This window comes from Gopherus flavomarginatus, chromosome 12, assembly GCF_025201925.1.
Source record: "Gopherus flavomarginatus isolate rGopFla2 chromosome 12, rGopFla2.mat.asm, whole genome shotgun sequence".
NCBI classification, from domain to species: Eukaryota; Metazoa; Chordata; order Testudines; family Testudinidae; genus Gopherus; species Gopherus flavomarginatus.
Window position 1 is genome coordinate 45660157 of NC_066628.1, and position 22217 is coordinate 45682373.

General features: G+C 37.0%; 1 protein-coding gene across 4 annotated transcripts in view; it reads left to right on the top strand.

Annotated features, from left to right (window-relative positions):
• The window catches only part of CEP112 (centrosomal protein 112), a 288709-nt gene that overhangs the window by 69841 nt on the left and 196651 nt on the right, over positions 1-22217 (top strand). For all 4 annotated transcript variants that reach the window (XM_050920643.1, XM_050920641.1, XM_050920642.1 and 1 more), the window contains exons 9-16: positions 2422-2508; positions 6133-6232; positions 7404-7522; positions 10249-10392; positions 17371-17525; positions 17861-17990; positions 19567-19659; positions 20928-20987. In XM_050920643.1, the coding sequence (XP_050776600.1) occupies positions 2422-2508; positions 6133-6232; positions 7404-7522; positions 10249-10392; positions 17371-17525; positions 17861-17990; positions 19567-19659; positions 20928-20987 (888 nt within the window). The remainder of the gene's footprint in view (positions 1-2421; positions 2509-6132; positions 6233-7403; positions 7523-10248; positions 10393-17370; positions 17526-17860; positions 17991-19566; positions 19660-20927; positions 20988-22217) is intronic.

A 22217-nucleotide genomic window follows, 5' to 3' on the forward strand; every position in this document is an offset into this window, starting at 1 on the left:
TTGTTTAACATATATTTGGTACAAGTGCATATTATGAAATGTCTAAGCATTTGATTGTCTTGAGAATACAAGCGTCTATGATACCTGGAAAATCAGGGGAATAGATTTCCCTTCCTTTGGATTAGACATCAGTCCACCCATCTGCATTGAAAAGAGTTGGATCTGTTGGCAAAAGACTTGGAGATGTTTTCTGGTATAGTAGCTTGCGTAGGACTTCAGACCTATTTTGGACTTTGGGTTAGATGTCCTCCTTAGGCATAGTACAGTTAGATGTGTCAGTTACTTAAACGTGGAGAGTCCTTGATGGAAGGGCTTGCTGCACTTGCCTCTCCTACTTTCAGCTGTTGACAGGATCGATTGCCTGTAGGGTTCTTTTTGTTAGATTCAGTGCAGTAAAGTTGTGATCTTTTAGTATGTGGACGTTTTCTATATACATTTACAAAAAATATCTATGCTGGTATATCTGTGTGTTACAGTGAACGGATAGCAGCGTGTTTGTATTAAATATGTATCTTTATATACATAAAATAAATTAGATCAATTCTTGAAATATTGTGTTTATTTAAACCAAAGAAAATACAGAAAAATAAAAGTAATGAATTAAGAATTTGATTCTTTGTCCCAGGGTACTCCGCTCACTGCCAGTATGGTGCCTCCTCCTGATTACTCTGGGGATTATCTCTTAGGCCAATGCCCCGTCCGCAGTTTGCATGCCATCACTCTGGTCTGCAGCTCCTCTTGCTCCAGCACCTGCAGCATCTTCCTTATCACTCAGTGTTCCCCCTCTGGGGTCAGTACGTCAACAGTCCTAGGCAGTCTTCCCATTCACTGCCCCAGTGTCACTCCCTCAGTGGCTGGTGAGGGAATCTGGGCCTGCCCTTTAGTTCAGGTTCCTGTCCGGGGACTCTCAGCTCAACAGTTCTGGGCTTCCTCTCTCTGCCCTCAATGCTCCTTCCCTGAGCTGCTTCCTACACTCTGGTTCCACTTCTCTGTCTAGGTGTGCTAGCTCCAAGAACCCTCTCCCCAGGGAGTGACTGCCTTTTCTCTGCAGCTGCCCCAGTCTGTAGCCCCTTTCCTGGCTCTATAGGTCCCACCTGTTCCTGCACAGATGAATCTGTTCCTAATTAGCTGCCTCCAGCCAAAAGACCCCTCCTCTCCCCCCACTCCGAAGCCTAATTAGCTGATTGTGCCCACCTGGCCCAATTCTGCTCTTGGAAGGCTAGTGTGGGGCTCTCAAACATATTCTTTTATATAATACAGTTTATCCATCACGTAGTTAAACACAAGAGGCCAAATCTGTGGGTCCAGCCAAGCTGTGCAAGAGCTGAGGGTGGAGGGAATGTGGCTGGGATCCTGTTTTCAGCTGGCTAAGGAGAGCGGTGGCAATTCAACATCTCTTAGAACAGCTTAAATGTTGGTCTAAGTTGTGCTAGTGGGAACAGTCCAGGAAAGAACATTCTGCTGGCCAGCCATTGCCACCCATGACCTAGCCTGATGTGTCACTTATGAACAGCGGAGGTTGTAGGGCTGATTATGTTGGGGTCAGCTTTCTGGCTGCATTGCTCCCTGAGCAGCAGAAGTAACTAGTTTTAAGTGGGAGAGATACAGTTTGGTCCAAAGTATCATTGGTCATTTTAGAAAGTTTTTTGGTATACACAAAAGAGCTATGATACGTGGAGATATAATTCTTACAATGCTTTTCAAAGGCCATAATAAAAATGTATGAGAGATTTAAATGATCATGTTATCATCTTAGGTGTACAACTTGGCCTGTTTACAATGAACAGCAATATCATTGGCATGTTACATGGAAGCTTTTAAATAAACTACAATAAACAAATAAAAAGGCAAAAACAAGATATTTCCAGCTTGCTGATTTGCCAGCAATAATCTCAATGATTTTGTAAGTAAGAGAATCTTTAAAAAAGGAAGTGTGTACAGAATATAAAATCTGTGAATAATAGAAACCTACAAAAATAAACATGAGTGAGAGCTGAAGGACATCCTTTGTATAAATTTGAGAAACACCTGCCTAATAAATTAAAGAGCTTTTAGCATGATTTATGCGCATTATCACAAATATTAAAACTTTCTTTTCACACTGTTTTGTTTAAAAATATGATTTTAGCTTTTTGGACAGTAATTTTGTCTCTTTCACCAGCTGAAATCTTCTACAATTTTGTAAACAGTGGGTGCAGATTGAAACTGTTAATGTTTGTATGAAATAAATGGTATGAAAACACTTCAAAAACTGTCCTTGGATTTTTTTTGTATTGTTTATTGAGTAGCAACCCCTCTATACCCCCCCCCAAGCAAAAAAATAGTTTTCTAATTATGGAAAGTAAATAATCACTGAAGGGCCTTAATGTAATTTTATTCTGAAAGTGAATTAATAACTATGAGATACTTTTTCCTTTAAAGCTGGAGATGAAAACAAAAATAATGGAAGCTAAATTTCATGAAGAAAAGCTTAAATTACAGCAGAAACATGATGCTGATGTTCAGAAGGTAAGAAATGCTTGGATGTTACTTCTGAGGGATGCACAGTACATGAATGTGTAATATTGAATATGATCCGAAAAAATAATTCAGAGCTGAATTTAATTGTTTTAGCTCTTTCAGATTAACGTTCATTTTGCTTTAAAATAAAATTTTATTGTTTGTTGCAGTTTGCAAAAATTGATTTGAAAGGGAGATCTCCAATACTGGCATGAACTTGGAAAAGGAAAATGTCTCTGTGAAAAGTTATTTAATGTGCTAAGTGATGATATTGCAGATATGAGTGTTTGAAGAAAATTTTTTTGCTTCACAACCCATCAACTTCTGTGGCTTCATCTGATGGTGAAACTGTAAATCTGTGATTTTTATCATTAACTAAGACCATCATCTGATTATTTTTCTTGAAACTCCAGCTCTAACTCTAGCATTCTGTTTGTAAATTTGTATTCCTTGGCTTTTATTAACTTTAGTGTAAAGTTCAGTGTCACTTAAACATTTTCTTTTTATTTTAATTGTTTAAATGAGTGTACCAAATGCATTTTCTTATCACAATGGTTACAGTACTTGGTTTTACTATTTTATTTTTGACACTGTGCTTGAAAAAGTAGGCTGTTTTAATAAATAGATTTGCAAACTGTTGAACACTTACAGTTCAGCTTAACTTAGTTTATCAAACTGTTAGTTTACTTTTGATTCTACACAGCAATAAAATATCACTTAATAATGGTTACTTTGGGCTATGTAGGATTTCTTCTGACTGTGTTGCAAAGCATCACTTTCCAAATGATTAAAAAGACTGTCCCCACCTATATTCTTTATCTTAGTATCATGTTTTTTATCATGTTTTTACATAAGGTCACATCTTCTGAGGTAGTAAGTGCTTCTTCGTCCTTAACTCCCATGGAGTTACTGGGAATTGAGTGATCCGTACCTCACAGGATGAGGTTCATGGGGCCTTATCCTAATTTAGGCTTTACTGAGTGTCTCAGTTTTGTTTTTCAAAACTGAATCACAAACTTGGAGGAAGTCAGTTGACACAACACTATGACACATCAAAGACTCCCATAAAGGATGTTAATATTTGGTCAGGTGCATATTTGACTCATCTGTTCTGAAAGCTTGTAAGTGTAACTGGCTAGTGAAGTTGAGAGTCTAAAGGAAACAGCTTTGTAAGAATAAGAAATAGTTGAGATGCCTTCCCATCTCCTTAGTTGTTGTTTTTTTCAAACTGCTGTCAAGATTCCATCTTTTGAACTTGTTTTATCATGTTGGGTATGTTTTAGAAGAAGTTAAATAGTTTTGCATTAATCCTTTAATCACAAGACTATTTAATGTAGGTGAGAGTAACATTCTGTTTTGGGGTGGCAGCGTTCTGCTTGTTATAAGTTTTTAGAATTACTATAAATTAACGTTAAAACATTTTAAACATAAATATTAAGTTTAACATTGAGTTTATAATATTCATTAAAATGTGTCTTAAACTGCAGCCAGAAGCATAACAACTTACATAAATACACATCTTTTTATTTTAATATTCAGATTAGACAGTACTATAAATTTTGTTTGTTCAATTTCAGTGGTAAGTATATTTTTATAAATACAGAGGTGTTTGTATTTTTATAAATACAAATACCTATATAGGATTGTCTTTTGCTGTCAACATATCAAGACAACTTATGTTGTTTAAATCTTTTCTATGAGAATGTGGAAAGAAAAAAGAGTAAAATATTTTTTTAAAATAATCTTGATGGTTTAAGGAAATGAAGGCAGTCCAGATGAGAGGCTTCCATATCCCTACGTATCTGTTGCTTTCTTTCTGTGGCTTGCCTCCAACAGTAGTGCTCTCTTGGGATGACCAGATACATTCAGTGGAGGGAGGAAAGAAGGTTGAGATACCAGTGTAAGGAGTTGGGTAAAGACCAGCAAAGGTGGGAAATTAGCCAATTATGCTGATGAGTCTGATAGGATCAAAGTACTTGACTGGACAGAGAGAACTGGTGATTTTCGGAAGAATGAGAGTATGGAGATATGTTTATGTATAACCAAAGAGTGGTTATGGACAATGAAGGTAGACAAAAAGTTGTCTTTGCCTTTGGATTGTAGATTCCATTGTACATAGAACACCATAGTAAATCTCCATTATAGAGTACTGTCTTTGGCTCGAAAGACCCACAAAACATAGTAAAGGAATTGAAAGCAAATATATAAATGGTTTCAGAGATAAGATAATGGGGAGAGGGAGTTTTTAATGAGATATTAAGGGTACAGGTAAATGTATTGCTGGGAGTGAAAAAGAAAACAGCTGAATACTATTAAAAGTGTCAGACATGGAGAGGAAGTTGGAGTGGGTCATCAACGTGCACCCTATATCCCCATACAGAATGTAGTCCTACCAAAAAGCAGGGTAAGGACCAAAAATACTGCCCTTGCTTTTACTTTTGGAATAACCAATTATATTTTTTTGAGTGACACAGCAGGATCACTTGGTAAGATGTCTTAGAGTATTTTAAAATAAAAGAAAACATTTGTTTACCCACTGAATGCCAAAGTGTTAATTCTTTTATAAGGAAAATGTTGCATCTTATATTTTCTTCCCTGTGTTTGTGTTCTTTGATGGGATCCCATAGAGATTAATTGAGCATTTATCAATAAAAAGTATGTTCACATTCTTGGATTGTCTTCAAAACTGTTAAATTTACTGTTATGACAACGTTATATTGTGTTGGGGCTGAGACAAAGATGCTTGGTCTAGTGGTTGGAGCAGGAATCACAGTTGGGGAGTCAATCCAAAGATCGGAGCTGGAGTCAGAATTGGGAGTCAAGCTAAAGATTGTAGCCAGAGTCAGAGGATCAAGCCAAGAAGTTGGAGTGTCAAGCTAAGTGTCAGAGCCAGATTCAGGGACTGGAGGCAAGAATCAAGAACAGGACAGGATGACAGGAACAGGTCCTGGAAGTAGGAACCAGAGGCAAGGTTGGAAAGCAGGGTTCAGGAGTCAGGCAAGAAGGCAGGGTCCAGTGTAGCAGCCAGGTAGAACCCAGTTGTGTGGACAACTTCCTCTTCAGATTTAAATAGGAGACCCTGATCAAGCAGAGCTCAGTATGTTCCTCCAGTCAGGCCTGGGGAAACCCTCTCTGATGTAACTTCAGGTTTCGTGATCTCTTCTGCTCAGCCACTGGGTGGGAGCAGGCAGGTGACAATCAATTGGGAACCCTGTGGACCAAGGTTCAAGACCTGTGGAATCATGATGCTCTTGATGCCTTGTGAAGATCATTCTTTTTCAGAATCAGTTCTTTGTCTGTGTAACATTTTCTCTTCACTTTTTCTTTGTTTATAAGGATATTTACACTAAAATAGTATTTTTGTTGCTGAGAAGTTCATCTCCTGCTGTTGCCTGCTTCCCATCTGAATTCATCCTCTGTTTATAACCATTGCAGTTAGTTACTGTGGAAATGATACTTTCATACTTTTCATAACTTCCATGAGTCCAAAGCATCTCTTGACTACTACTCTTTTATAGATACAAAATTATTCCATTGTTGTATATCCAAATATATGATATTGTTCTTTGGTTGTGGGTTATATTTTTCTTTTCAATCACAGGTTTGTTAAAGTGTTGTGAATTTCTACTACAGATTTTGGATAGAAAGAATAATGAAACTGAAGTATTGAAGACCCTCTACAAAAGTAAACAGAATGAAGCTGAGGAGACTATTAGAAAGCTAGAAAAGAAAGGTGATACAATGAGAGAACATTTTTTGCTTTCTATTTTTGTGTGGTGGTACTATATACGTTAATGACTAAGGGCCACGTTTTACCTTTAGGTGCACATGTTCAACTCCTGTTGAATTTCAGTAGGAGTTGTGCTCATAAGTTTGCTGGCAAAGATTGGCCGTAATTTTTCATTTGACTAGGATGCTCATTTGATTCCCTTTGTGCTCCATTTTCCATACTACATTTTTGAAGAGACAGCATGTTCTTGTTAGGTTTAGTGCTTACCGTTTTTTGTGGGGCCTAAAATACCACATAAACAGTGGTATTATCTCAAATATCTCAAATCCCAATCAGAAGTATCTATTGGGTTTCCGGGAAGTGGGCGGGCTAAGCCCGCCCACCCAATCAAAAGTAGAAAGTTTAGTGGCACATGAATTCTAAAACTTATTTAAAATGATCAGTTTGGAACCTTGTAACAAGTTCAAGATTAGTTTTAAGCTCTGGGTGGAGAATTGAGCAATTGATTTATTCAGTGTATTTAGTCCAGCCCTACTTTGTGGTTTATTTAAATCTTTATTTCAAGCATTTTGAATGCCTCAGTATTTGGGAGCCCAATGTAACATATCTTTAAGGAGCCTGATTTTCAGAGGGTAGATACCCAGCTTCTTTTGAGAATTAGGATCTTTACAGGTACTTTAGTTGGGCACTCAAAATCACTAGTCACTTTTCAAAATTCTTAGAGAATTGCATGTAAACTGCTATTGGTTTTCTGCTGTTCTGGTACATTTAAGAAAAATTGGCAGCGCATAACATCTTGATGCAAGGTATTTAGAGTTGCAATGTTTTTATATTTTCTTATGTTACATACTTACTGAAGGTTTTACAGCCTTTTGTATATTCATATTCATGTTTTCACAGAGAGAGAAAAAAAGTCACCAGGAAATATTTTATAAGTAAACAAAACCACAGTGGAAAGAGAACATCCCATATTTGTTTAAATATCCAGTTTAAGGCATGGAATTTAATGTTACATTTGTAAGGAAGTTATCATACAAACAAAATAATGTTTTAAAAGCACAAAGATATCAGAAAGTGGTATCAGAAAGGAAGACTGGAGTTATCTGATTGCATTTGTTGCCAATATTGGAAGAGGGCATCTCTTGAATTGGTTTATTTTCTTATTTTTTGGCAGTTCAGACCCTTGTTCGCGAGTCACAAGTTGTCAGAGAGACTAAGGAAAAGCAGATTGTGGAGTTAAAGAAGTTGTGTGAGCAGAGCACAGATTCTCTGAACAATGACTGGGAGAAGAGGGTAATGGATAACACTTCATTTGCTTTAAGTCTGAAGTTTTCATTCAATAGAAATGTAGAAAGATCAAATGTACAATTCATCATATTGATAATCATTAATTTAAAAAAATTAAAAGGGACACATGCTACTTCTGAAATTATTTTTCTGTATTTCTGTGCTCACTTTTAGAGTAACATTGCCAGTTTTTCTTAATATATATTTCACCTAAAATAGATCTTTGTAAATTTGACCTACTACAAAATTTTGCCATTTTAATTTGTATCCACCACCATCACTACATCTAGTCCTCCAAAGCATACAAGCAAATCCCAGTCTTTCTTTGGAGGCTTTCTGCAAGCCCTATTTTTTGCTTTTGACAAACCCGTTTGCCTGGGTATACAAGGAAGGTGTCCTGTCACATTCTTTTGGTGATAGTTTACCTGATATGGATTTTTTATCTGTTGAACTGTTGCTGCCCACAGCCACAATGACTCTTTAGAACAGCTATTTGTGCAGTGACACTTAAATTGTTCAATAAAAGTTTTATTTACTTTTAGGCTTAAGGTATCATCAGTGTGTGCTGAGACAGATGTATCACAGTACAGCTCCAGCCTTGCCACAATATTGATGCGGCACTTCCCAGAGAGGATGTATTTAATTTTATGTCTTGGCACCTGGACCTGTGAGCCAAAGGCCTTGTTAGTTTTTCTTCTTGCTTTGAAAGAGAACTTGCTCATAAATTTTGTTTTTCCCAATAGCAAAGAACCTGAGGCAAGAATGCTCAATGTTTTGTTTCTTACAAATACAGTGTTTTGACCCTGAATTCATCATACTTGCTCTGCTGGACAGTTAACTAGCAAGCGTTATGCCCAAAGCTGCCATTGTCATCCATGATACAAGTACACAAACAAAAATGCTATGTTAAGTTTAAATCCACTAAAAACACAGGAGAGGTGTAAAGGCACCATTTACCCCATGAGGAAAAAAGTGATAGTCCAGTATTCCAAGACAATACAATAAAGATGGATAAGTAGAATATTTTTCTAGTGTATATGAAAGTTATTTCATTTTGTCCTTCTCGAGTCCTTTTTTTCCTTTGAATAGACGTTGACCTTTGCAAACTCACATCATTACTGTCCTTTGTTGTGTAAGGAGTCAAGTTGTTGACAGGAGACAGCATATTTTGCTGATGTAGTGTTGTAGAACAAACTGGGGGCTGTTTCCAGCATGATTTAGAGTCAGAAAAACATGTTGCATTGTGTAACATTTACTTTAAAAAATGTAATCAGGTATTCTCTGATTTTGTGCTTACTGAAAAGGCCTTTTTTCATCTGTCCCAAATTTTTAATAAAGAAGAACTAGATAAAGTTCTTTTTCTCCTGATAGTAAATATTGAGCCAATGATAAAGTCATGTTAGCTGCTTTCATTGTGTGGAGTTCCATTCATCGTTTGAGTAAGAAGTTTTTCAGTAACTGCTACAAGGACTGTCCTGTAATGGGTATCCATTAGTTTTTTTAACTTTGGTGGTCATTTTAATATTCCTGTGTATAAGGATTGGTACTTTTTAATTTCTATTTTCAGATTATTTTTAAAAGCATTATAAGTACAATTGAGTCTCTTGCAATTGAAAAATAGATTCATTTTTCCAGCACTGACTTTCCCCCTCGATACAGTTTTAATTTTCATTCTGACAGTTCTGGGAAAGACTTACATTGTCACTGTTCGCAGTAGACTCTATGAAGAGGTGGTCCTGATGAATAGCATCACTGCATAAATTTGCATAAAAATCATAAGATCAGCATTTCCTGTATGTTTCAGGCACCTGACAAGGAGACTGACCACTGCTGTGGTCATTTTTTTTTAAAAAATAAATATGTATAAATTAATATGGTTTTAACAGTTTTCAGAGTGTCATTATCCACATTTATGTGACATTGCGTGTTCTTTAGGTCATTATTGTGAGTGAAATGGGCATGTTTGAAACCTGTTTCATACCATCAATCCACCAGACAGGATCTGGCCAGTTTGACATAAAATTATTGCCAAGGTGACTTGTTAATCAATTTAGATTTGAAGGTCCAAATTTTTAAATATATTTAGGTGCTTAGGAGGCTAAATCCTATTGAAGCCATTTTTAAGATGAGATTTTTGGCTTTTAAATCAGTTAGGTGTTACAATGCTGGCGGAAGCAACTCCTCAATACCTTTACAAATCTGGGGGCTCTAGCTCTTAACCCAGAAAGGGATGCACTTAGTGTTACAATGGAAGTAATGTGTTGGGCAGTATAGTGTGGTAGCTCAAGACTGGTGTCAAAGATAACATTCTCTAATTCAGGTAAGTGGATAGTTTTGTTTCCAGTGTCCCCAGTCTCCTGCATTTTGAGACGTACTGTTAGAAAAAGGAAAGTAGTTGTGGAGAGCACATTATTTGTACAGTAGAAAATTTATAAAGTTTGTACATTAGTAAGTGGTTCAATTTCAGTATTAAAATGAATACAAGAGCAACAAAATTAAAGGCAAGAACTACAAATATATATTCAATGTTCTGTAAAAGGTACATATAAATTGGTTGGTGTATACATATTTAAGAGTCTTTCTTTTTTAGTTCGGGAGCAGTGATACAGAAAACCTTATTATGTATTAATAAGGGGGGGAAATGATAAGGTTTTTATTCTAAAGGTCAGAAACGTCAGCTGTACAGTTTTATAAGTCACTGAATAGTCTGATGATATTTTTTTTAAATATAGCTCCATAATGCTGTGGCAGAAATGGAAAAGGAAAAATTTGATCTTCAGAAGAAACACACAGAAAATATCCAAGAACTGCTTGAGGACACAAATGCACGTCTTAGTAAAATGGAGACAGAGTACTTGGCACAGACAAAGGCAACTGTAAGTTTTTATATCCAGATCATGACCACAAATATGAATTGCGATGTCTAGGTTTCATGCACCTGTGCATTTTGGAATGCTCATTTTTCTTAAGACATGGTGGATCAGAAAGTATTGGGAAAGGAGTTCAGATAAGAATTACGTTTATTTTGTCCCTCCACAAAAGTGTGCATAAAGACTGTGGGGCTGAAAAACATTTTTGACAGTATTACACTATCATGCTGCAATGCTATGACATTGCTTCATCAAAGAGATAGTAGAAGTAACACTATTTCATTTCAAATGTCTAGGCAGTTTTTTTTTCAACAGAGTCAGATTAGAGATGCTTGAATCTCACTTCCCTGCTTCTTTTAACAAAAGTAAAATGGTAGCACTAGAAACTACAATCCAGTGCAGTGTGGACAGTTCCAGTGCAAAATTCTTCAGACTTAACCATTAATGTGCCTTTGATCTGGAGGGAGGATAATCTTTAGGAATGAAGATGATTCAGTCTCCATCTTTATTTAGTCCTTGGTTTATCTGCTGAGACTAATAACAACTGTATTTTTTGTGATGGAGGTTGTTAATTGAAGTTATTCATTTTTGAGGAATGTGACTGAGAGTGCCCTTTCATTACAGTAAGCAACCAACTTTCTTTTCTTTAACTGGGAAAAAAGACTGAGTACATACTGTAAATACTTTATGAAAATGTTTCCTATTATTAATTTTACTTTCTCATCATTTCTCCTTCTATCTATTGCTTCTCCCTGTTCATGAAGCTGAACTTTTCCTTTATTTTCCAGTTCAGTTAGTTTACGCCCAAAAAAGGTGGTTGACACTTTGTTTATGAAAGTCTTGAGAGTTATCATTTTGCTCAGCTACTCCTGTTGTCATATAAGCATAACGATAATCTGTTGTTGTTGTTGTTTTTTGATAATGCATAATCTGTTCAAGTCATTTTGTTAGTGCTTTATGTCAGGGATTTTGTATGTGTGATTCTTAAGAGTGTTTTTAAGAATTACTCCACTAGAACAAACAAATATTAAATGAAAAGCTTCCGTTTTGACATTACCTTTTTTTTTCAGTTAGCATAATGAGTCCATATAATGCAGAGAGTGTAGAAATAGCAGGATCCTTTTTAAAGGTAGGTATTCCAGAAGTCATCACACATCTCCCTGTAATTGCTCATCTTTAGAGCTCCACAATCACAGTTATAATCTTTTCAATGTAAAGCCTGGGTGAAACTCACTGAAATCTATTAATGCAGCTATCTCATGAATACGCTAGGAGATGTAAGTGGGTACTTCTAAGGGCATGTCTACACTACAAAGTTAAGTTGATATAATTTAAGTTGACATTCAGCCACCGCAGTAATTAAGTCAGTTGGGTGTGTCCAAGCCCCACACATTGTGCTGGTGGAGTGCATCCTCACTAGCAATGCTTGCATTGATGCCCAGCACATTACACTGTTACACTGTGGGTAGCTATTCCACAGTTCAGCTAGCCACATGGGGTTTTGGGATGGGCTTGCAATGCCTCATGAGACCAAAATATTGTCATGGGGAGAGGATGGGACCATGGCATCAACTTCCCATGATGCAGTTTCCTCCCTTCCTCTCTCCCATGATATCAATGGCAAACAACCCATGATTTTTCACACCTTTTTTTGAAAGTCTGGCTTCGGCACATGTATGTCATAGCCTGAGAAGCATAGACGTCGCTCAGCTGTGCACTCTTGTGAGCATTACAAACACCTCGCGCCTTATCCTGCAGTATTTCCAGAGGTGAGACAGGAGCTGCTGCACAGAACATTGTGATGTCATTCAAGCAGCTCTGATGCAAGCCATAGAACAAAACAGTGCTCGGTTGCTGCTGACAGCCACGCAGCAGTTGAACATGGTGAAGCACCATTTCTGGTCCCAGGAAACAAGCACTGCCTGGTGCGATCTCATCGTTATGCAGCTTTGGGATAATGAGCAGTGGCTGCTGAACTTTTGAATGCGGAAGAGCACATTCCAGGAACTTGGTGCAGTGCTTTCCCCAGCCCTGAAGCACAGCAGCACTAAAATGATACCTGCTCTGACAGTGGAGAAGCAACATTCAGTACATAGTGGATGGTTTTGCTGTGGTGGGGTGCCCTAACTGCGATGGGACAATAGATGGCACGCGTATCCCTATCTTGGCACCAGACCACCTTGCCAAAGAGTACATAAACTGAAAGGGATATTTTTCAGTGGTGTTGCAAGCACTGGTGAATCACAGGGGGCCTTTCACCAACATCAGCATGGCATTGTCAGGAATGGTGCATGATGCACACATTTTTAGGAACATAGGTCAGTTCAGAAAGCTGCAATCAGATTGCAAAATAACCATTGATGATGTTAAATGCCAATAGTGGTGCTGGAAGATCCAGCCTGCCACTTGCTCCCATGTTCAGCTGCATGGGGGAGCATGTGTGTGGAAGCAACAGTTGCTGCTTTTGAGAGGGTACTCATTTTGTCATTAAGGATAATGCCCACCCAGAAGTGTGGAATTATACAGGCAGTATATTGGAAGACCAGCAGTCACTGGGGTAACCTTTCTTTGCTCAGTCTAGCAGTGGTAGACAATCCTCCCAGGAAAGAAGCAGTGGGCAACTAACCCTCACCTAAATTTGTTCTAACACACTTGGAGAAGGAAAGAGTTCATTCTGAATTCCACATAAGTGCTTACAAACCTCAAGGGAGCGCACTGTGTATCATTAAAATACTAAAAGGCAGATAATTTGAAACTCAGTTGTGAACTGTATTTACTGTACACTGTACACAGTTTATAAAGTAAGTATTTGTTAGCAAAAATCAACAAGTCCCTTTCAAAGAGGTATCTTGTACTTTTGTCATCAAGATGAGACATTAAAGAAAAGTGATAGTTTGAATGAGCTAAAGGGCAACGTGAAACAAACTTTATTCTGTCATTTAATGAATGTTGAATTGAAAAATTAGCATTCAGACCTTGTCATAGGCAACAGTAAATACGGAGAAAAATGGACACAATCTGTCAGCAGGATTGAATTTAAGAACCATCAAAAGCAGACGGATCTTGCTGAGCAGCTCCTGATTTAATAATTAAACAAGGTAGAGTTCAAGGCATGACTTAAGATGAAAGACTAGACTGTCACTGAAAATTAGTTTCTCTTTTTTTGTTATTTTAGATTTTTTTCATGGCGTTTCATACTGTCAGGAGTGCCATTTATTGTGAACAAGTGAATTGGCTGAATGATATAACGCTTGTCAATGTTATAATACAAGTGTTTCCCCCACTAAAACAAACATTTATTTATTGGAAAAAATACTTTAGTGCAGATAGCAATGGTTATGAAGTGTGTGTGTGATTTAGCATCGATAATTATAATACACTGAAGCAACAATGGATTACTAGCTATGGAAACACTTTATGAAAATTTATGAAAGCTTTATGGCTTTATGAAAAGGGGTTTTTGGCATTAGTTTTATTACATAAGTAGCCATCTAGACCTCATATATTTTCAGCCATCTCTGCCATAGACCTTACTTTACCATTATCCATAGCAGTAGTCCTGTGGTAAGTGTATATGTAGGAGGATATTTGGGGAAAAAGAGAGAGGACTGGGAATGTGTGCACACCATGCAAGTGATTAATTGCAAGATGAGTTAATGGTCTAAATCATCAAAGTCAGCAGAGTCATTCCAGACTTACATCTGTGCAACTCAGAGAAGAATGTTTGGGGGAGGGATTTAGGGGTATGTAATTTTGCTGAGTCAGCCAACTTGAGGTCCTGAAGAGTGATGTCTTCTCCTAGAAGCTGAATCTCACCTGTGTAATACAACCAGACACTTCGAAGAATTGAAAGCATAGTGTTGCTCCTTAAATTATTCCCTCCCCCTGAACACTCATGCTGTATATTTTACTAGACTGTGACTATTTATGGTAAAAGGCCCTTAATAGTTACATCTCATAATTTGTGATATTCTGTAGTAAGAAATATGCTGTGCTGCTAAAAGGCATCTTCACCTCCTAACATTTTAAATAATATTTTGGGTGAATATTGATGCTTAATATTGACTGAGTTTTTGTATTTATTTTTGTTAAGATACAGAGGAACTCACAGTCCCTACTCTGAGAAGTTTACAGTGTAAATTAAATGGATAATTCAAAATGCATTGAGAGACCCAGAGGAAGGCTCTGATTTAGCACTTCTGTGTCTTTTTAAACATTTGGGTGATAATGTTTTCCACTGACATTGGTTAGTGTTTGTCATGTTAAAAATGTTTTGGGAAGGACATGTTTTCTAAGTGAAAATGCAAGAAGAGGGAATTCCTTATGGTTGGGTGACAGTAATTTCAAATTATAGATCTGTAGAAAAAACTCCTAAGGAGAGCCAAAACAAATCAATAGTTTTGGAAGATCCTTGATGACTCATTTGTAAATTGAGAGTGAAATCCACCCAGAGGGTATGAAATGAATACCCACTGTGGTTAGGTTAGTGCACAAATCTAGAGTGCGAAAGCTTTCACAATTGATTGGACAGAGTTTAATATAGCCTTTTGCTTAAAGGGCCAGATTCTGAGCTCTGATGTAGCTGCTGCTTTGACAACTGTTTTAGATCCTGATCTTGCATTAGACTTCCTATGGACAGCCTCGAGATGCAACATCCATGTAGTCCAGGAGCTCTGGTGACCCATACTGTGCAGTGCACATTTCAAGAGGAGTATCCAACAGCTGATGGATTATGGGGGGGAATACCCACAGTACATTGAACAGCCTATCAGAGGATTCAGGGATAGTCTTAAATATGCTCTTCATTAAGGAGCATACTGACCAAAATACTGACTGGATAAAGGATGGCTCCTCTTATTAGTACTACATGTACATCATAAAAATGCCAACTGTTTTCATGCAATTTATAAAAGATATTACCCTGATTTGAAACTACTACTGTATCTTGTTCTAAAATTTACAACCATCAATGCAATTCCATATTAATTGTAACACAGTTTCATTGCATGCTACAAATTTCTTAGGGGATTGGCTTTGTTGTGCCCCAATTGACATCTTAAGTTATCTTTGAAGATAACTCTTCTCATTGGCAATTAAGTTGATAACTTTTTTTCTTGCCAAATTTCCCCCAGCTGGCAAAGTGGGATATCCTCCATATTTTATTCTATGATTCAATCTGTTGGGTACAGGATGTCTGAAAGCTGCTGTTTGTCAAAACGAAGATAGTATCTCCACTAGCTACATGACAAATCCTGTAACTTAAAAGTAAAATATACTTGACTTTCTTTGTTGTCTATACAAACCGGACCCTGCAGCTGGCTTTGCATTGTTGGAAAGCGTGTCTTTCAAAATGCAACACAAGTGTTTGGTTAAGTTTGGTGTGTTTGAGAAAATATTTAAGACTGTTTTGCAAAGCTTAAGTAATGCTATTCTGATTGCATGAGTGTGTCAGAAATGTCTCCAGGCACATTTAAATAGACTACAAAACTTGAATGGAGTTGACAGATGTTTGAGTTTTTACTTTCCTTAAACAGAGGGTGAAAATATTCTTCCACTTCCTCTCCCTCCCCCCATCTCCAAACCTTTGTTAATACAAAAATAACTTTGATTTGAACATCCTGAAAAGGCAGCTGTGTCTTATTTTCCCACCTCTGCCTTCCCAGGAATTCTATTCTCATTTCCTTATACACTAAGATTACTTTAGGAAAGAATGGAGAAGAGAAAAAATATATATTCTTTGGAATTCTTAGATATTTTTATTTTAAGTTCTGAATGTTGTGAAATTGTGTTTAACACAAAAACTTTCAGTGTACATTTATAATGTATTGAAAAAGGATTCGTTATAAGGAGAGGTAAACATAGAGGGAAGCAGGCAGGGAATTTGGAATGCCTGTGTACTTGGCCTGATCCTGATTGCTATGTCCCCTTGAGCCAGAGTATCTCTCTCTGTGTGCTTCCAACTTCCCATTTTTGAAATGGGGATAATGCCACCTTCCTCATGGGGTGATGTTTGTATTTGTGAACAGTATTTGTTAATATTTGTAAATTGATATGAAGACTTACTAAAAATGTGTCAAATATTATTGAATATTGTAATAAATGTATCATAATCAGTCCTCTTAATAGCCTCCTAATGTATAGCATACCACACTTATCTGTATATCTCAAAATATCTCATACACATATGTGAGCACGTTTACTCAGATACACAGAGAAACAGTCTTTTATGTATGGAAAATGTCTTTTATCAGCTGCTATATCATGTTATTTTTCCAGTCTCTTAGATGTGACACTAAAAGAGACTTACTGCAAATAATGAACAACTTCTGAATTCTTCAATTCTTTGGTACCTCAGTATATTTATTGGGAACAGGCATTGGCCATGATATCATTTTAGTAACTGAATAAGTATTTTATTGCAGTAAACATTTGGTGCCAATATAATGTACAAATTAAATAAATTGGATTTCATAACAATATTATAAAGGCTTTATCTGACCAACTGACTTGTTTGTTCTTGAAAGAGACTATAATAAAGAAAAAATATATATGTTTCCTAGTATTAGTCTTGAAAGTTTTTTGGGGGGGCTCTGTCTTAGATGAAGGCTGTCTATATTGTCATTGATCATAATGTTGTTTGTTTCTGACAGGTATGAAGTAGCTCAAGATACATTATCCTTAATAGCAATTTTTTCTTTAAACTGTTTGTTTTGCTTCATATTATAAAAACTTTATTCTATAGAAATCTAGTGTGAGTATTGTTCCAATTTGGGTCTAGTGGCAGAGGTCACACTTTACTTTGTTTGAAACATGTATATTTTGAAAGCTTTGATACATTATAGAATTTACTGTCCTGACTGATGACAGCTTTCCTTTTATAACTCTTGTTTCTCTGGACCACCAGAGAACTGCAGTTGCTCTAGGCTGTTGAATAACAACAGGAGTGTGCACTAATTTATTCTTAACAATGACCTATTCTTTTAGAACCAGATGGTCAAAGAACTGGAGGCCCGTGTCCAGCAGCTGACTGTAGAGGCTGAAAGTAGTAATTTACAGCGTCAGAAATTATCTCAGGAAAAGACTGATCTAGAGCAATGCTACCAAGCAGTATGCACTGAACTGCAGGAGATGAAATCAAGGTAATTAATAAATTAGTCAGAGTTTAAACCAAAGCAATTCCAAAACTAAACATCACTCTCTGTCTTCAAGAAAATCAGTGCTCAATTATTCAGCCTTAGGAAATTGTCATGAAAATTTACCAACCCAGGTGCAAAAACCACTGTTGGACACTCACCAGGATATTGATCATGAAAAAAATATATATATATTTTGCATTGTACAATTTTATTTTACATTTTATCAGTTGAGAGGACTAGGTGGGTGTGTAGAATTTTGCAGAAGTTTCAAAAATTACATAAAGCAAATAAAATTTGAAGCCAATTTCCATTTATTTTTCCTTTATTATTACTTGTAGGTGCAACTCCCTTCAGAAAGAGAAGGATCGCATAATACAAGATTATGAACAGAATATTCAACAACAGCAAAACAAATATGATATTGACATAAATTTTATGAAACAGGAACATGCTCTCTCAGCAGCTAAGGTATGTTTACAGACATATAACCTCCCAGGAATAATGGGCATAAAAATGCTTGCCTACCAGTTACGTATAGAAGAGGACACACTTTCCAAATGGTCTGTTAGGCTTCAGTCCTGCAAATATTAAGGCACATGAATGACTTTACGCGAAGGATGTATAATGTATCAAAGAGCTACTCACTTGCTGTGATGGCTTGGGGGATCTGTCTGTAGAACTTTTGAAATTTGGTTGATATTGTGAAGTTGTGTTATGAAATTGCAGTAATTTTTGAATGCCTCAATATATACGTGGATTCCACCCCTACATGTGTGACCATGTCCATCCTCCTAGATGATATACAGTGGAGGGTTGTTAGAACTCAGTGACCTCTATTCAGGTGAAAACACCTTGGAACATTGGGTTGGACTCATGCCTAGGAAAACTAGTTATATCCTACCCCTCTGCAGGGAGGTGGGAAAATAGGAGCAATGGAAAATAACCAAAATATAGAACAAAGAAAGCCAGGGGTTGGAAAGGGCTGCATATAAAGAGAGGAAGAGCACAGCTAAGAGGAGAGAAGGCAAGCTGGGGAAGAAGACTCCATGAAGGAGAAGTAATGAAATATGAGAGCCTGCATGAGGGAGCAGATCCTGTCTGCCTCCCTGAGCCCAGATGGCCATCCAGGGACTCCCAAGGGAAGGATAAACTAACAAAGGGCATTGTGGTTAGGATACATATTATTTTGTATGTGATCTGTACTCTTTTGTGCATTTTATAATTACATAAAAGAGCAGTAATATGCAAGAATTCTGTGCAAGATGTCTCTATGTGTTATATACTTCACAACTGCCACATTCCTCCTGAGAGAGTTAAATGGTAAACCGTTTAGCTGAGCTCTTGTTTTGGATGTATGAATGTAACTTGAACATGCAAATTTTGACAAAAAGGTTAGAGAGTTGGGTGAGGCCTGTTTGAAAATTTGTTACCGAAAGAGTTATGAAGAAAAATATTTTTCTTCAGGTACATATTAAAATATTGTCCTGTTTTTATTCATGAAACATTTTGTTGCATACATCTTTGAACTGAACCTTTTAAATAATCAGCACAAAAATGTAAGAAATTATTTTTTTATAAGTAGCCTTTGTGATAGGTTATCTAGCCTACATCATGTTCACATCAAATATATATTATAAAAACAGAGCAAATTTCAAAAACTGTAGCGTATTCTAAACTGTTGGTTAACCTAGAGCAAACATGGCATCTACATTTTGGTCTGAATTACTGGAACGCTAAGATCTCTGATAAGAAAATGATAACTGACTGTATCCATTTTATTTTCAAAGTTCTTTCTTAAATCAGCTGCCTGTTTGTTTTGTTTTTTATTTTTGTTTTGTAATTTTTGACTACAGTCCCATCTGCACTCTTATGGACGAATGGAAATGAAGTACATATGACTAGTGTTGAAAAAGATTGTCTTTTCCAAATTTATAATTTTTTCTACTTTTCTGATGCAACTTTGGAAAGGGAAAGAGTAACTTATTTCTGTAGAGCAAATAGAGATTAAAAGACAAACATTCACTCTACTATTAAATCCCTGCAGGCATCTGATGTGATTGAAGAATTAGAACAGAGTGTGTCTGAATTAAAACAACAGTTACAAGAATCAGAACATCAAAGGCAGCAACAGCTGAGGGTGAGCCCTGAATTTTTCACTCAGGAAAAATGAAGAGCCCTTTTTACTTGTTCCTAAGATTTGTATGAATAGAATGCCAAATTAAGAAATATTTTGGAGCTCTTGGAAATCAGAGGAGCCGATCCCTTTACACTTAACAGAGTAGAACTTTTTCTTATTCTTTTGGATAAGACTTTTAAAGAAACTTTGTGGCTATTTGTCTTATTTTCCTGTGTGTTGAACTGATACAAAAATGTCTATCAATGGATTATAGAGAAGTACAAAGTTGAAAGAAATCCCTGTCTCTGTCTTTCATAGCAGTATCTAAGTTTATAAAAATTAGCATAAACTTGTTTCATGATTGTTACAGTGCATCCCTGTTGGAGCCCTGGGTATCTCCTTTTCCCCATATCTCATTATGTTCTGTCGTTACTTGGGGAAGTGTAGCCATTTTGACAGGGCCGCCCAGAGGGAGGGGGAAGTGCGTCAATTTGGCCCAGGCCCTGGGCCCCATAGGGGCCCGCAAACCGCTCTGGGTTTTCGGCGGCAGGCGCCACCTGGTGAGTACAAACATCACAAGCGGCAGGAAAAAAAAAAAAAGCCGCGACTGCTCTACTGCTGCCGCTTCATTCTTCAGTGGCAATTCAGTGGCGGATCCTTCCCGCCGAGAGGCACCCACCACCAAAGTCCCGGCCCTGCCCCAGGCCCCCTGAATCCTCTGAGTGGCCCGGCATTTTGATGGTGCAGGAGGACTATGTACTACTGTCTTTGGAATCCTTCAACATTTTTGTTTGATACGGTGAATTGTTGTAAAGCAAGGAGAAAGCACTCTTTCTCCCCTCCTGCACTCATCAAGATCTAACTTCATTGCGTCCCATCTTATTTTAGTCTGGGAAGCTAGGGACTAAGGGCTTGTCTACACAGATACTTACTGTTCAGCAAGCCAGTATGTAAATCTTCAGCATATTAGCTTGCTGTGCTCTAAATGGCCGTGTGGACAAGCCCTGAGACCTGTGTCTTCTGGCTGGTATTCTGGAGACACCCCACACTAATCAAGTATTGGTAATAATGCTGTGTAATTGTTAGAACTAATATAAAACATATTAAAATTGTTTGTAGATTAATGTTTAATTACGAAATAAAGTTGGACACTTTTTGGTTGATATAAACCATACTGCACTCTAGTAAAATGTACAGGTTTTGTCTAGGTAAAGGCTGCTTTTGAATTACAGTAATCTGTTTAAAGAACTAGCGATTCCTTATTAAAAAATCAATTCCTCAATTTGCAGGATCAAGAACACAAATTTCAACAGGAAAAACTTCATTTAGAGCGGATTCATGAAAAAAAGGTAGTGTTTGAAGGAAAAATGAAAATGTTATGTGCACTTTCAGATGTCTTAGGCAACAGCTAATGATTTAAATCCACAAATCCATAAAAAAATGAATATTGGGCAGAAAGGGAGTATGTAACTGATGAAACCTAAAAGCTTGTCTAGCAGTTAGCAGCTTTTAAACAAGGATTAAGCTGTTAAAATGTTTTCCAGAAGTATAATGTCTGTGGTTCGAAACATATTAATGCCTGCTATTTAATTCACTTAGGGTGAAATTCACCCCAGTGAAGAGGATGCAGACAGGGCCCTATTAGGTACTACTTTTGTTCTTACTGTGATTTTTCACTCTCTGCTATTGCTTTAGTAGAAGACAGAGGGAGTTTGAAATTGCTATTGATATTTTAGCATTTTTCCCAACAAATACTTACTGTACATTTTACCTGTACCCATACATATACTCTATCATCTTCCAGAGGTAGTGTTTAGAGAGCAGAATTTTTTTTTTAAATTGTGCTTAGCACTTATAGTACATATTTAATCTTGCAGCACTTCGCCAATATGTACAAATTTTTATACTTAAGCATCAAAGGTGTTGACATGAAACAATCGTTCATTGCAAGAGTTAATTATTCCACATGACTTTGTTTTTTTAATAACTTTGTCTTTAAAGTCAAACCTGTGTTCAGCTGATGTAGTGATTTAATAACAGAATGTATGTATAAAAGTTTACATAATGGACTTGCATGACTTATCTTTTAAGCTTTAGTGACAAACTCATGATGTGAATGAATTGAAATACAGCTACACGTGAGCTACTCTTCATTTACTTATAACAAAAGGAACAATGGATCTAAATGATGCATTGTTTGCTAGATCAGTGTTATAGAGGGCACACAATTTATGAGTTTACCCTGTATAAGCTTTATAGAGGGTAAAATGGATTTATTTGGGGTTTGGAGTTTATTTGGGGTTATCTGAGTGTTAAAGACAGGACCACTTCTGTTAGTTGCTTTCAGTTAAATCTGCAGCTTTGAGGCATGTGGATCAGACCCTGGGTCTGTGTTGGAGCAGACTGGCATGGGGGTGTAGAGTTAAGACTGGCATTGGAGGCTGGTAGAGAGACAGAGATTGGGAGCTGGGGATGGATACTGGGTGGGTGGCATTTCTAGAATGGCCTAACTTTAGAGTGCTTGACTTTGCAACATTAATAATATTTTAATGAAGCTATCTGTATGTAATAAATGAGTC